Source organism: Neovison vison, chromosome 5 (assembly GCF_020171115.1).
Source record: "Neovison vison isolate M4711 chromosome 5, ASM_NN_V1, whole genome shotgun sequence".
Classification (NCBI taxonomy): Eukaryota; Metazoa; Chordata; class Mammalia; order Carnivora; family Mustelidae; genus Neogale; species Neogale vison.
This window is the reverse complement of record NC_058095.1, coordinates 63364272-63379830: the sequence shown is the minus strand read 5'-3', so window position 1 is coordinate 63379830 and position 15559 is coordinate 63364272. Positions and strand designations below refer to the sequence as shown.

Genomic DNA, 15559 nt, shown 5'->3' with positions numbered 1-15559 from the left:
AGCATACAATCCAAGGCACACAGAGTAGGACTGGGTTAGGGAGGAAATGGTTTCACTGAGGGAAGATGCCCTAGAGACTTTATGAAGTCTGTTTCACTATGGAAAATAAGGCCTTTGGGCGTTAAACCATGGAACTGAGGCAAAGAAATGCATGCTTTATCATATATAATATATAATAATAAATAAAAATCGATATGAATAATAAGATAAAAATATTACTATAAATTAATATAAATATTTATTATTTTTAAATTTGGATGAGCTGAGGAAGTTCTAGATCAAAAACCCAGAAATTATAATGAAAGCATTATGAATTTTTCATTCAAGAAAGACAAGCAAAAGTGCGCACACGCACTTACCAACTCTACTGGCATCCGAAGTTTTAGCTAATTTGCAAAAGGCCTGTATCTTCCATAATTGACTTTATTTCTTTAGTCACCCTGAAACGTTCAGAGTCAAGAGGTGGTGTCATCTTTTGCCTCCTTCGTGCTAATGCTTGACACATAGTTATAGCCTCTCAATACAAGTTTGTTCAATTTGAATAGATTTTTTCAGTCACCCAAACTGTCGATAAACACATCCAATTTCCTCTTAAACGCAGACAAAAAAGTAGAAGAAAAAGAAGAGAAATGGGGGGCCAAAAAACCCCACAAAAAACCAAAACCAAAAACGCTCCGCGCTGAGGATTCTGGGCGCTGTAGTTCGGAAGCCCGACTGCGCAGGCGCACTGGCTTGCCTGGTGGCCGGCCCAGCCAAGCCGGCGCCATTGATGGAAGCGGTCTCGTCCGGCTCTGTGAGTGCCCGCAGTTGTCCTCAGTTCGGCAGCCAGGTACTCATTGGCCCCGGCGCCAGGCCCCGGTTCTCCGCTGCGCCTCCCTCGGCGCTTGGCTCCCGGCGGCGTCCGGGGCGAGGCCGGTCCCTCCGGAGTCCCTGTCCCTGAGCCGACACGCCCACCTGAGAGGCGACTGGGGCTGGGCCTCCTGCCTCGCTTTCCGCTCGGTCTCCCGCTGGCCTGGCTCGGGAGCCGTCGGTGTCCTTGGATCGGGCGCGGGGCCCCGGCTTGCGTGGTTCGACCGGGGTTGGCCTTCTCTTCCCAGTCCCGCGCCTTTGACGGAGGGAGGAGGGGGACGCCAGATGTGCTCCTTGGGGAAGGGGGCGACGGGGTAGGAAGGAGTCTTCCTGAAGCGGCGGGGACGGACCGGTTTCACACCTGGTGACCTGATAGGCGGACGAACTCCTGTCCTTCTGTGCCCGGGGCAGTTTTTCTCTGCCTCGTTTTATGGCATTTCACATCATCACTTTTAAGTCCCTTGTCTCTCCCTGACGTGGTAATGGCATCATTGCTTTGGCTGGGAAATGCTGCACTGGTCCCAGGCGCTGAAGTTCTCACAAAGAATATGGTTCCCGTCGTTATTTTAGAATAACAAAGCTATGCTCGCTTCGGCAGCACATATACTAGAATAACAAAGCTGGCTTGGGAGCCACAGCGAGAGAAATTTCTCACGTCCCTGATAACTTCCGCAGTGCTTGGGTAGACAGGGCTTGGGTGAAGTCGCAATATCCAGAGAAAACATCTAGGAAATTATGACTGGTGAATGAAGTATCGGCCTGGATATCTTCTGTGTCCTGTCGGAGGTGAAAGGAGCAACTGCTCAGATGATTTGCCTTGAGCTCAGGTGGTTTGCTTGTGGGCGTGTCTCCACAGTAGCCAAACCGAAGTTAGAACCAACACCAAACTCCTCCTTATTGTCAACGTGGAAAGTGAAGAAAACCGGAAGGAAGGTAAACACCTGGGGCCCAACGCTCAGGTCACAGTGGAGTTTTGGCTTATTCACATGCTGTCTTTGTCTCTGTGCATTATTTTTACATAACTGAGATCAGGCTGAATTTATTGAATTTTAGGTAGCATTGCTTATTCTATGATAAAACTTTAAAAGATGTTTATGGCACAGTTTGGTATTAACCATATTTAGCTAGCATTATCTGTATGGCATATTGCCAAGGGGGAGTTTATTAATCCTTACAAATTTAAAAAGCAATGATGCCACATGTCATTCTTTTTTTAATTTTTTTTTTTAAGATTTATTTGAGAGCACAGATGGGGGAGGGGCAGAAGGACAGAGAGAAGTGGTCTCTGGGCTGATCCAGGAGCCCAGTTTAGGGATTGATTCCAGGATCCAGGATCTCCACCAGAGCTGAAAGCAGATGCTCAACCCACTGAGCCACCCGCCCACGGACTCTTCAGGTCATTTTTTTTTTTTTTTTTTTAAAGATTTACTTATTTGACAGAGATCACAAGTAGGCAGAGAGGCGGGTGGTGGTGGGGTGGCGGAGAAGCAGGATCCCTGCTGAGCAGAGAGTCTGATGCGGGACTGGATCCCAGGACCCTGAGATCATGACCCGAGCCCAATGAGCCACCCAGGCCCCCCCCACCACATGTTTTTTGATTTAACTAAAACCTTACTCGCCCCTGCTTACCTGAGAACTTCCCATTTTTCTTTCAGGGCCACTCATTCTACTAACTAGGAAATTAATTTCTCAGCTTTAACAGTCTGTGTGATTTGAACAAGAAAGCCTATTTCTTTCTGATACAGAAGTCTGAGCTGTTAGGTGGCCCAAGGTGATAGGGGTAGGCAGCTCTCATCCATTAGGTTTTCTGGAAACCCAGTTTCCATTCAGCTTTTCGCTTTGGCACCTCCTGGGTGTGTTGGCTTTCCTATGGCAGAGGCTGGCTCACTCTCAGCTGGTTGCGTTCCAGGCCTTTGGAAGGGGAAATGAGGAACTGGAGGCCGTGCAGCTCCCTTTTAAATATGTGACGTCAGCTCTCTTGTTTAAATCCCATTTGCTATAATTTAGTCACATGGGCACACCTGCCTGTGTGGTGGCTGGGAAATGTCTCTACCTGGGTGGCCTTGTGTCCAGCTGAGATTTCAAGCCTTTGCCTGTATAAAAGGGGAGACTGGATGTTGGAAGGCACTTAGCAGTTATCTGCTACTTTGGCCTACACAAGTTTCCTGCTGTTTGAGTCAGTCTTACAAATTTTTAAGCAAAAATTGTTCTTTGAGAAATTTTCTTTTTATTGACATACGGTTTTAAGATGATTTATATGTTATAGCCCCTTTCTTGTTTCTATTTTTGATTTACTGGTATTGTTCTTTGGCCAGTGGCATATGTATTTCATTATTTAGAGAATCAGCTCCTGCCTTTGTCAACTGTTTTGTTTTCTTACTAGTTTCTTTATTATTTTTTCTTTATGGTTTGCTTGTTAATTATTTCTTTTATATAGTTGAATGTTTAATATTTTTATTTTTAAAAATGTCAGTTGCATGTATTTAGGGATATAAATTTTATCTTTCTGAAAGTTTTGGCAACCCATGAGTTTTTAACCTATAATTCTTTCATTTTCTATTTCACTGGCAGTTAAAGTTCTCTCTTTGACTTAATAAGTACTCAGGAGGATCTATTTTAATTTCCTGGTGATTGGGTTCCCCCCCCTCCAAACTTAAATTTGTAATACTACTACATCATGGTTAGAGAACGTCATATATTCAGGTTTTTTTTAAGGTTTTATTTTATTTTATTCTAGAGAGAGCATATGAGAGCGGGCGGAGGGACAGAAGGAGAGGAAGAGAGAGAATCAAGCAGACTCCACACTGAGCATGGAGCCCCACATGGGACTCAATCCCATGACCCTGAGATTATGACCTGAGCCAAAATCAAGAGTTGGTCACTTAACCAACTGAGCCACTCATGTGCCCCCCACCTCCCCACCCCCTGGCATGATGATTTATTTTAGTGTATGTATGTGTGTTTATAATGAGAGCTTGCTTTCTTTTTTTCATCTACAGAGATACTTAGTACTTCATTTTTTAATTGAAATGTAATTGACATAAATATTATCTTAGTTTCAGGTATATAAAATAATCATTATAGATAACAAAGTGATCATTACAAATCTAGTTAATATCCATCATCACACATAATCACAGGTTTTTTTCTTGTGATGATAATTTTTAGGATTTACCCTAATTAACTTAAAATATATAATACAATATTATTAACTATAGTCACCATTCTGTACATTACATCTCCAGGACTGACTTATTTTGTAACTAGGAGTTTATAGCTTTTGGACCACCTTTGCCCATCTCGTCCACTGCTCACTGCCACCTCTGGCAATCATCTCTGGCAATCTGTTCTCTGTATCTGTGAGTTCAAGTTTGCAATAGGCGGTTGTTTTTTTTTTTTTTTTTTATTTTAGATTCCACATAGCAGTGAGGTGATAGTTGTCTACATCTGTCTGACTTGTTTCACCTAGCATAATGTCCTCATGGTCCATCCACGTTTTTCACAAATGGCAAGATTTCCTTCTTTTTTATGGCTGAATAATATTCCTCTGAGGGTATTATATTATCTATTCAGCTGTCAACAAACACTTCCATTTCTTGACTATTGTAATTAATGCTACAGTGAACATATGAGTGTGGATATCTTTGTGAGGTAGGGTTTTTGTTTCCATCAGATAAATGCCCAGAAGTGGAATTGCTGGAAAATGTAGTACTATTTTTTTTTTTTGCGGAAATTTTAGTATGCTTTGTTCTAGTTTTGTGAAAAATGTTGTTGGTACTTGATAGGGATTGTATTAAACCTCTAAATTGCTTTAGGTAGTATGGACATTTTAACAATATTGGTTCTTTTAATCCTTGAGCACAGAATATCTTTCCATTTAATGTCTTCTGGTTTCAATGCACCAGGTCTTTCAGCCCTTTGGTTAAATTTATCCCTAGGTATTTTATTCTTTTTGATGCAATTCTAAGTGGGATTATTTTCTTAATTTCTCTTTCTTCCAGTTTATTAGTGTATAGAAACACAACTGATTTTTTAAGTTAATTTGTATCCTAACCGTTTTTTGTTTATCCTAACAGTTTTTTTGGCAGAGTTTTCAGGGATTTCTATATATGATATTATGTCATCTGTGAATAGTAACGGTTCTTTTCCAATCTGTATAGTTTTTATTTCTTTTTCTTGCCAAGTTGCTGTGGCTAGGACTTGCAATATTATGCTGAATATAAATGATGAGAATGGGCATCCTGGTCTTGTTCTACAAGCTTTATCATTTCACCACTGAGTATGTTAGCTGTGGTCTTGTCATATATGGCCTTTATTGAGAGTTTTTTATCATAAATGGATGCTGAATTTTGCTAAACTCTTTTTCTGCATCTCTTGAGATGATCATATCATTTTTATTCTTCATTTTATTAATGTGGTGAACATCACATTGATTGACTTGCAGATGTTGAACCATTCTTGGATCCCTGGAATAAATCCCACTTGGTCATTGTGTATGATCCTTTTGATGTATTGTTGAATTCAGTTTGCTAATTTTTTTGAGGAATTTTGCATCTATATTCAAGAGGGGCATTGACGTCTAATTTTCTTTTCTTGTGGTGTCTTTGCCTGGTTTTGGTTTCACAATAATTCTGGCCTCATAAAATGTGTTTGAAAGTGTTCCTTCCTCTATGTTCTTTGGAAGAGTTTGAGAAGGATTGGTACTAATTCATATCTTAAATGTTTGGTGGAATTCACCAATGAAACTATCTAGTCCTGGACTTTGTTTTTTGAGAGACTTATTATTGATCCAATCTCCTTACTAGTATTCAGTCTGTCAGATTTTCTCTTTCTTCATGATTCAGTCTTGGTAGATTGTTATGTTTCAGGAATTTACTCATTTCTTCTAGGTTGTCCATTTGTTGGCATGATTTTTTTTTTCCCCCGAATTTATTTATTTTCAGAAAAACAGTATTCATTATTTTTTCACCACACCCAGTGCTCCATGCAAGCTGTGCCCTCTATAATACCCACCACCTGGTACCCCCAACCTCCCACCCCCCCCCCCCGCCACTTCAAACCCCTCAGACTGTTTTTCAGAGTCCATAGTCTCTCATGGTTCACCTCCCCTTCCAATTTACCCAAATTCCCTACTACTCTCTAACCCCCCTTGTCCTCCATGCTATTGGTTATGCTCCACAAATGAGTGAAACCATATGATAATTGACTCTCTCTGCTTGACTGATTTCACTCAGCATAATCTCTTCCAGTCCCGTCCATGTTGCTACAAAAGTTGGATATTCGTCCTTTCTGATGGAGGCATAATACTCCATAGTGTATATGGACCACATCTTCCTTATCCATTCATCCGTTGAAGGGCATCTTGGTTCTTTCCATAGTTTGGCGACTGTGGCCATTGCTGCTATAAACATTGGGGTACAGATGGCCCTTCTTTTCGCGACATCTGTATCTTTGGGGTAAATACCCAGGAGTGCAATTGCAGGGTCGTAGGGAAGCTCTATTTTTAATTTCTTGAGGAATCTCCACACTGTTCTCCAAAGAGGCTGCACCAACTTGCATTCCCACCAACAGTGTAAGAGGGTTCCCCTTTCTCCACATCCTCTCCAACACATGTTGTTTCCTGTTTTGTTAATTTTGGCCATTCTAACTGGTGTAAGGTGATATCTCAATGTGGTTTTAATTTGAATCTCCCTGAGGGCTAATGATGATGAGCATTTTTTCATGTGTCTGATAGCCATTTGTATGTCTTTATTGGAGAAGTGTCTGTTCATATCTTCTGCCCATTTTTTGATGTGTTTGTCTGTTTCGTGTGGGTTGAGTTTGAGGAGTTCATTATAGATCCTGGATATCAACCTTTTGTCTGTACTGTCATTTGCAAATATCTTCTCCCATTCCGTGGGTTGCCTCTTTGTTTTTTTGACTGTTTCCTTTGCTGTGCAGAAGCTTTTGATTTTGATGAAGTCCCAGAAGTTTATTTTCGCTTTTGTTTCCTTTGCCTTTAGAGACGTATCTTGAAAGAAGTTGCTGTGGCTGATATCGAAGAGATTACTGCCTATGTTCTCCTCTAAGATTCTGATAGATTCCTGTCTCACGTTGAGGTCTTTTATCCATTTTGAGTTGATCTTTGTGTACGGTGTAAGAGAATGGTCGAGTTTCATTCTTCTACATATAGCTGTCCAGTTTTCCCAGCACCATTTATTGAAGAGACTCTCTTTTTTCCACTGTATATTTTTTCCTGTTTTGTCGAAGATTAATTGACCATAGAGTTGAGGGTCCATATCTGGGCTCTCTACTCTGTTCCACTGGTCTATGTGTCTGTTTTTATGCCAGTACCATGCTGTCTTGGTGATCACAGCTTTGTAATAAAGCTTGAAATCAGGTAAGGTGATGCCGCCAGCTTTATTTTTGTTTTTCAACATTTCCTTAGCGATTCGGGGTCTCTTCTGATTCCATACAAATTTTAGGATTATTTGCTCCAGCTCTTTGAAGAATGCCGGTGGAATTTTGATCGGAATGGCATTAAAAGTATAGATTGCTCTAGGCAGTATAGACATTTTAACAATGTTTATTCTTCCGATCCAAGAGCATGGAATGGTCTTCCATCTTTTTGTGTCTTCTTCAATTTCTTTCATGAGTGTTCCTCAAGTATAGATCCTTTACCTCTTTAGTTAGGTTTATTCCCAGGTATCTTATGGTTCTTGGTGCTATAGTAAATGGAATCGATTCTCTAATTTCCCTTTCTGTATTTTCATTGTTAGTGTATAAGAAAGCCACTGATTTCTGCACATTGACTTTGTATCCTGCCACGCTGCTGAATTGCTGTATGAGTTCTAGTAGTTTGGGGGTGGAGTCTTTTGGGTTTTCCATATAAAGAATCATGTCATCTGCGAAGAGAGAGAGTTTGACTTCTTCATTACCAATTTGGATACCTTTTATTTCTCTCTGTTGTCGGATTGCTGTTGCTAGGACTTCTAATACTATGTTGAATAAGAGTGGTGAAAGTGGGCATCCTTGTCTTGTTCCTGATCTCAACGGGAAGGCTGCAAGCTTTTTCCCATTGAGGATGATATTTGCTGTGGGTCTTTCATAGATAGATTTGATGAGGTTCAGGAATGTTCCCTCTATCCCTATACTTTGAAGCGTTTTAATCAGGAACGGATGTTGGATTTTGTCAAATGCTTTTTCTGCATCAATTGAGAGGACCATGTGGTTCTTCTCTCTTCTCCTATTAATTTGTTGTATCACATTGATTGATTTACGAATGTTGAACCATCCTTGTAGCCCAGGGATGAATCCCACCTGATCATGGTGGATAATCTTTTTAATGTGTTGTTGGATCCTGTTGGCTAGGATCTTGTTGAGAATCTTAGCATCCATATTCATCAGTGATATTGGTCTGAAATTCTCCTTTTTGGTATGGTCCTTGCCTGGTTTGGGGATCAGGGTAATGCTGGCTTCATAGAAAGAGTCTGGAAGTTTTCCTTCTGCTTCAATTTTTTGAAACAGCTTCAGGAGAATAGGTGTTATTTCTTCTTGGAAGGTTTGGTAGAATTCCCCAGGGAACCCGTCAGGTCCTGGGCTCTTGTTTTTTGGGAGATTTTTGATCACTGCTTCAATCTCGTTATTAGATATCGGTCTATTCAGGTTGTCGATTTCTTCCTGGTTCAATTTTGGTAGTTTATATTTTTCCAGGAATGCATCCATTTCATCTAGGTTGCTAAGCTTATTGGCATATAACTGTTCGTAATAACTTCTGATGATTGTTTCTACTTCCTTGGTGTTAGTTGTGATCTCTCCCTTTTCATTCATAATTTTATGAATTTGGGCTTTCTCTCTTTTCTTTTGGATTAGTGTAGCCAGTGGCTTATCGATCTTATTGATTCTTTCAAAAAACCAGCTTCTAGTTTCATTGATACGTTCTACTGTATCTCTGGTTTCTCCCTCATTGATCTCAGCTCTAATCTTGATGATTTCCCTTCTTATGTGTGGAGTTGGTTTGATTTGTTGTTGATCCTCCAGTTCTTTAAGGTGTAGAGACAGCTGGTGTGTTCTGGATTTTTCAATTTTTTTGAGCAAGGCTTGGATGGCTATATATTTTCCCCTTAGGACCGCCTTTGCTGTATCCCATAGGTTTTGGACCGAAGTGTCTTCATTCTCATTGGTTTCCATGAATTGTTTCAGTTCTTCTTTGATCTCCTGGTTGATCCAAGCATTCTTAAGCAAGGTGGTCTTTAGCTTCCAGGTGTTTGAGTTCCTTCGGAACTTTTCCTTGTGATTGAGCTCCAGTTTCAAAGCATTGTGATCTGATAATATGCAGGGAATAATCTCAGTCCTTTGGTATCGGCTGAGTCCTGATTTGTGACCCAGTATGTGGTCTATTCTGGAGAAGGTTCCATGTGCACTTGAGAAGAATGAGTATTCTGCTGTTTTAGGGTGGAATGTTCTGTATATATCTATGAGGTCCATCTGGTCCAATGTGTCATTCAATGCTCTTGTTTCTTTATTGATTTTCTGCTTCGATGATCTGTCTAATTCTGAAAGAGGCGTGTTAAGATCACCTACGATTAGTGTATTCATATCAATATGACTCTTTATCTTGATTAACAGTTTTCTTAAGTAATTGGCTGCTCCCATATTGGGAGCATAGATATTTACAATTGTTAGATCATCTTGGTGGATAGTCCCTTTAAGGATTATGTAGTGTCCTTCTGTATCTCTGAGTACAGTCTTTAGTTTGAAGTCTAATTTATCTGATATGAGAATCGCTACCCCAGCCTTCTTTTGAGTCCCATTGGCATGAAAGATGCTTCTCCACCCCTTCACTTTCAGTCTGCGTGTATCTTTAGGTTCAAAATGGGTCTCTTGTAGACAGCATATGGATGGGTCCTGTCGTTTTATCCAATCTGCAACCCTGTGCCGTTTTATGGGTGCATTTAGGCCATTCACATTGAGAGTGATTATTGATAGATACGTTTTTATTGACATCGAGTTACCTTTGAAGTCTTTCTTTCTGTAGACTGTCTCTATATTTCTGTTCAATGCTATTCTTTGGATTTTTCCTCTTTTATAGCACCCCCCTTAATGTTTCCTGCAGTATCGGCTTGGTGGTTGCATAGTCTTTTAAGCCTTGCCGGTCTTGGAAACTCTTTATCTCTCCATCCATTTTGAATGTCAGTCTTGCTGGATAAAGTATTCTTGGCTGCATGTTCTTCTCATTTAGTGCCCTGAATATATCTTGCCAGCCTCTTCTGGCTTGCCAGGTCTCTGTGGACAGGTCTGACGTTATTCTGATGGGCTTCCCTCTGTAAGTAAGGAGCCTCTTTGCCCTGGCAGCTTTCAAGAGATTATACCTACAATTATAATTTCTCAATTTGACTATCAGGTGTCGTGATGTTTTTTTGGAGTGTATAATCTTGGGTGGAGACCGTTCAGCCTCTAGTACATGAACGCTGGTTTCATTCGCGAGATTCGGAAAATTTTCATGAAGGACTTGTTCCACGACATCTTCTAGACTTCTTTCTTTCTCCTCCCCTTCAGGAATTCCAATAATTCTGACGTTGGAACGCTTCATGGCATCACTTATTTCCCTAATTCTGCTTTCGTGGGATCTAAGCTGTTTGTTCCAGGCTTCCTCCTGATCCTTTCTCTCTATCTGTTTGTCTTCCAGATCACTAATTCTATCTTCTGTCTCAGTTACCCTAGCTTTGAGAGAGTTTAGATTGGATTGGAACTCATTGAGAGCATTGTGGACCTCCTCCCTGGTAGCTTTAAGCTCTGCCCTAACATTGTGAACATCCTGTCTGGTCGCTTTCAGTTCGGCCCTAATCAATTCTGTTTGGTCATCCATGGCTTTCTCCAACCTAGCTATTGCCTGGATAATTGTTAGCCTGAATTCTCTTTCTGACATATTGTCTATGTTGATAGCCGTTAGCTCTGTTGCAGAAGGTCCATCCTCTGTATTTTTCTTCTGTTGGGCATTCCTCCTCCTAGTCATTTTGGTGGGAGAAGACTGAACAGATGTAGCTGGATGTATCAACTCTGGTGCAGTCAAGGTGCACCCTGGAACACTTCCTGATCTCCGTCTCAGAGAGGAGCCTCAGTCTGGGTGCAGAAGCTGAATAAATTCCCCCTTGGACGCTGGCAGTGCAGGTTCCAAGTTAAAGACCCTGGGGGCGCAGGATCTTTTGCTTGTCCCCAAAGCCAAGGCAGTGGCGGCTGTCTGGGAGCTCCTGACCACCAGAGAGGTTCCAAGCAGCGATCACACACTGAGATTTTGCCGCCGGCGGGGGCTGGGAGTGCCCGGCTTGCGCGCACCTCTTTTCAGAGGCAGCTGTGGGTCGGGCGCGCGTCTGGGGCACTGAGAACGGGGCGCTGGTCCGTAAGCCGCGGGCTGGGCTTTTGCGCGCCTCTGTCGGGGGAAGAGTTTCGCGCGCGCCCGGCTTAGACTTTGAAACAATGGCCCGGGTCAAGAAGCGCCCCAGGGCCTTAGAAACCCAGGAGAGCTGGAGAGACGTGCGCGCGCATCTCAAGCTTTGTGGTAGGGCTAGCGCGCGTTCTGCAGACCAGCGCAGCTCCCATCCCCTCACAGGAGCCGGAACCCCCGCGCTCTGGGGCGCGCTGGCGGCTTAGGGACCAGGAGCCGGTTTCTCCGCCGCACTCTCTCTGCCTCCGCGCCGGGGAGGCCGTCTGGGACCGGGGACTTAAGCCCCTGTCCCTAGCTGCCCCGATTCCCACAATTTGACCCTGCGATCCTTTGCTCTTTTGGAGTGCTTTCAACCAGTCTCCAAGTTAATGCTGGTCCCCAGACGCAGGACACTCTCGCTCGTATGGGGGTATTACTTTCGCACCGGTCGCCTCTGGTGGCTCCCTCCCCCTTTTGTTTATCTTCCGATATCAGTCCGCTGTTCCCATTCCGCTTTACCTGCTCACTGGCGTCTTCTGCCCCTGTAGAGATCCAGACGTGTATAATTCTGATCCCAGGCTGATTTCATGGGTGATCAGAGTTCTTTGGTAGGTAATCAGCTCACTTTGGGGTACCAGCTGAAAAGACGCCTCTTCCTAGTACCCCGCCATCTTGTCCCCCCTGTTGGCATGATCTTTATTAGATCCATATTGTCTTAAACTTTGATGTGTGCACATGAATCAGCTAGAGATCTTATTAAAAAGTTGATTCTTGATTTAATCGGTTCTGGAGTTGGACCTCAAATTTTACATTTTCACAAGCTCTCCAATAATATTTATTCTGCTGTTCTTTGGACTACGCTTTTGAATACAAAGGTCTTGGATATGAATTCTTAATGGAGACAAATGGACTCTGTAAAGCAGGGACAGATTCAGCATGATTCTGCATAGATTCCCTTGGGCCCCACAAGCCCTACTGCATGGTGAGAGCATCAAACTTCCTGGGAAACTTCATTAAAATGAATTTCACAAAATCTGGGGAGCTTTATTCTTATTGCACCACTGCCCTTTTATATGTCTTACAGCATCATCCTGAAACTTTGCCCTTTAATTAAGAGAATGTTTACAAACATTTATAAACATTTTTGTAAGAGTTTGCAGACTCTCGTTTTGCAACCAAACTCAGCATTAGCTGGGTCATATTCTTTATTTTATTTTTCCCCCCTCTGCTTCCTTCTTATTTGGGTTTGCCTGATACAGAATGACTAGATAAAGATCTGTTTGAATATGAGATTGAGAGAAACATATCAGGGCTTCTTTTAAATTTGGAATTTGTAGCTGAAATCTCTGAAAATGTTAGCAAATTAATCATCACATGAAAGATAGGAAGAAGAGATTCTTAGAATGTTTCATTTTTATTTATTTTTATTTTTTTTAAAGATTTTAATTATTTATTTGACAGAGATCACAAGCAGGCAGAGAGAGAGAAGCAGGTTCCCTGCTGAGCAGAGAGCATGATGCAGGGCTCGACCCCAGGACCCTGAGATCATGACCTGAGCTGAAGGCAGAGGCTTAACCCACTGAGCCACCCAGGCGCCCCGAATGTTTCATTTTTAAATGAATAGGTGATTGTGGCAAAGAAAGATTATATTGTTTTCTTCCACATCACGTAGCAAGCTGATTTAATGGAAAAATTGTGCATTGGAGTTAGACTGATTTGGGGTCATGCATTGCCTTGGATAAATAGTATTATTTCTCTAAGCTTCATTTTCCGGATCAGTGGAATGGCAATATAATTCCCATTGGACTGATGTGAAGTTCAAATTAAAAGAACCTTGTACAATGTCTGGCCTGCTAGCCATGACTACATTTAAGGGCATTAAAATGACAAGATCGCCAGGATCAAGGATCATTTTTTCTCGCTGGTTTTGGAGGGTTAATCTTGTGTTCTTTAGGGAAGTCATTGCTTTCTTGTAATGTCAGGGTTCCAGCTGGGTAAGTTTATGATTTCCAAGGCAGCATGGGTTTTCATGGCTTATTTCTCTTTCTCAGGTATGCCCCTGCAGGACTCCACTCTTGCCAGAGAGGGGAACACAGAGGAAGAGATTATGGCTGCCATGGTTTTTTCAGTTGGACCTTTGGTAAGTTGGGATTTTTTCGGGTCCTAACCGGCCTCGTGGGTTGAGAGCATGTTGGTTTTTGTTGAAGTCTGTGACTTCTCTACCTTACCCACATCCCTTCTGGTAACTGAATCAAATTGTTTCACCCATGGATATTGGGTTCATTATAGTAAAGCTTGGACTCTGTAAAAAGATTCATTATACATATTGAACCAATTATCAAGGTACATGAGCTTTCAAAAAATACTTTTGCTAGTTTTGATAGAGAGCCTAGGAAATTTACTTTTGATGTTCAGTTTGTATAGTTCCCAGGAAATTTCAGATATTTATGGGATAGAAGAATGGAATATTTTATTTTATTTTTTTAAAGATTTTATTTATTTAATTGACAGACAGAAATCACAAGTAGGCAGAGAGGCAGGCAAAGAGAGAGGAGGAAGCAGGCTCCCTGCTGAGCAGAGAGCCCGGTGCAAGGCTCAGTCCCAGGACCCTGAGATCATGACCTGAGCTGAAGGCAGAGGCTTTAACCCACTGAGCCACCCAGGTGCCCCAAAGAATGGAATATTTTAAATTGGAAATTTTGTTTAGGAAATTTTGGAAAAATATGTACACACACAGACACACCCACACACCATCTTAATTAAGAGGGACCATTCTGCTTGTGCCCACCACTCTCAGTGATCTCCTCTTTCTACCCATTAAGAAGTGATCGAGCTTAATAGATGACATGGAGAGAAAGAAAATGTTTAAGACACAGTGCTTGGCTGTAGGGAACTATAGTCTCATTGAGTAAGGCATATAAAAGAAATAGTTCTATAATTTATTTAGGTGAATGGTAGTTGCTTAGCCATATGATAAAGAGATGATTGCTATAAAAGAAAAGAAATGGGGACCCCACGAATGGCACAGTCAGTTAGGCTGGTGCCTTTGGCTCGGGTCGTGTTCCCAGGGTCCTGGGATTGAGTCCTGCATAGGAGTCTGCTTCTCTCTCCCCTTCTGCCTGCTTGTGCTCGGTCTCTCTCTCTCTCCCTCTCTCTGACAGATAAATAAATAAATAAAATATTAAAAAAAAAAAAAAAAGAAAGAAAAGAAATGGGACATGAGTACGGGCAAAATTGGTCTATGATAAAGCTCATGAGGGCAATGAGACTTAAGGTGGTACCCAGACAATGATTCAATGATTTAAATAGTCTTGAAGTGTTTGTGAAGGTACTTTAGGTGAGAAGGGAGTTCAAGGGCAAGGCTCTGTGGCAGAGAACAGTGCAGTGAGCTAGTGATTCCAGTGGGAAAGTTATGAAAAAGAAGCCTGGGAGTTAGATATTAAAGCTGAATCTTTTAATGTTTCCCTGAAGACATTTAAGTGTACGTATGTATGTGTGTGTGAATGTGTTTGAGATAGGTATTAATGTGATAAAAGCTATATTTTAGCATGACTTTCTGATATAGGAGATCCCGAAGAAAGATGATACCAACAAATATAATTTGTTCTAGTAATAATCCACAGTAACCTGCATATGTGATCTTTTATTCTTTGTTGTTCGGATGTACAGTGAAAATAGTCCTTAAAACATACCCTTGAAAGGTAAGTGAGGGACACCTGGGTGCTTTAGTTGGTTGAACATCTGATTTTTTTTTTTTTTTTAGGATTTTGTATATTTATTTGACAGACAGAGATCACAAGTGGGCTGAGAGGCAGGCAGAGAGAGAGGAGGAAGCAGGCTCCCTGCTGAGCAGAGAGCCCGATGTGATGCGGGGCTCGATCCCAGGACCCTAGGATCATGACCTGAGCCAAAGGCAGAGGCTTTAACCCACTGAGCCACCCAGGCGCCCGTCTGATTATTTTTTTTTTTCGTAAGATTTTATTTATTTATTTGACAGAGAGAGGGAGAAAGCACAAGCAGGGGAAGCAGCAGTCAGAGGGAGAGGGGGAAGCAGGCTTCCAGCTGAGCAGGGAGCCTGATGCAGGGTGGGATCCCCGGACTCTGGGATACCGACCTGAGCTGAAGGCATACACTTAACCAACTGAGCCACTCAGGTGCCTCAAGTGTTTGACTCTTGATTTCAGCTCAGATCTTGATCTAGGGTCTTGGGTTCAGGTCCTGCGTTCAGGTCCTCCACATGGATCCTTTTTTTTGAAAAAGCGAAAAGATAAATAAAAAGCAAAATATTGCATTTGATCAGTAGATCCA

At 42.0% G+C, this 15559-nt stretch overlaps 1 protein-coding gene across 8 annotated transcripts in view; it reads left to right on the top strand.

The window, feature by feature from the left end:
• The first annotated feature begins 755 nt into the window (after positions 1-755).
• LOC122906784 (zinc finger protein 624) overlaps positions 756-15559 on the top strand; it is a 40937-nt gene continuing 26133 nt past the window's right edge. For 3 of the 8 annotated variants that reach the window (XM_044249155.1, XM_044249156.1, XM_044249151.1), the window contains exons 1-3: positions 846-1782; positions 2081-2245; positions 13303-13391. In XM_044249155.1, coding sequence (XP_044105090.1) covers positions 2206-2245; positions 13303-13391 — 129 coding nt within the window. In that variant the 5' untranslated portion in view covers positions 846-1782; positions 2081-2205. The other 5 variants (XM_044249152.1, XM_044249153.1, XM_044249154.1 and 2 more) reach the window with 5 other exon arrangements.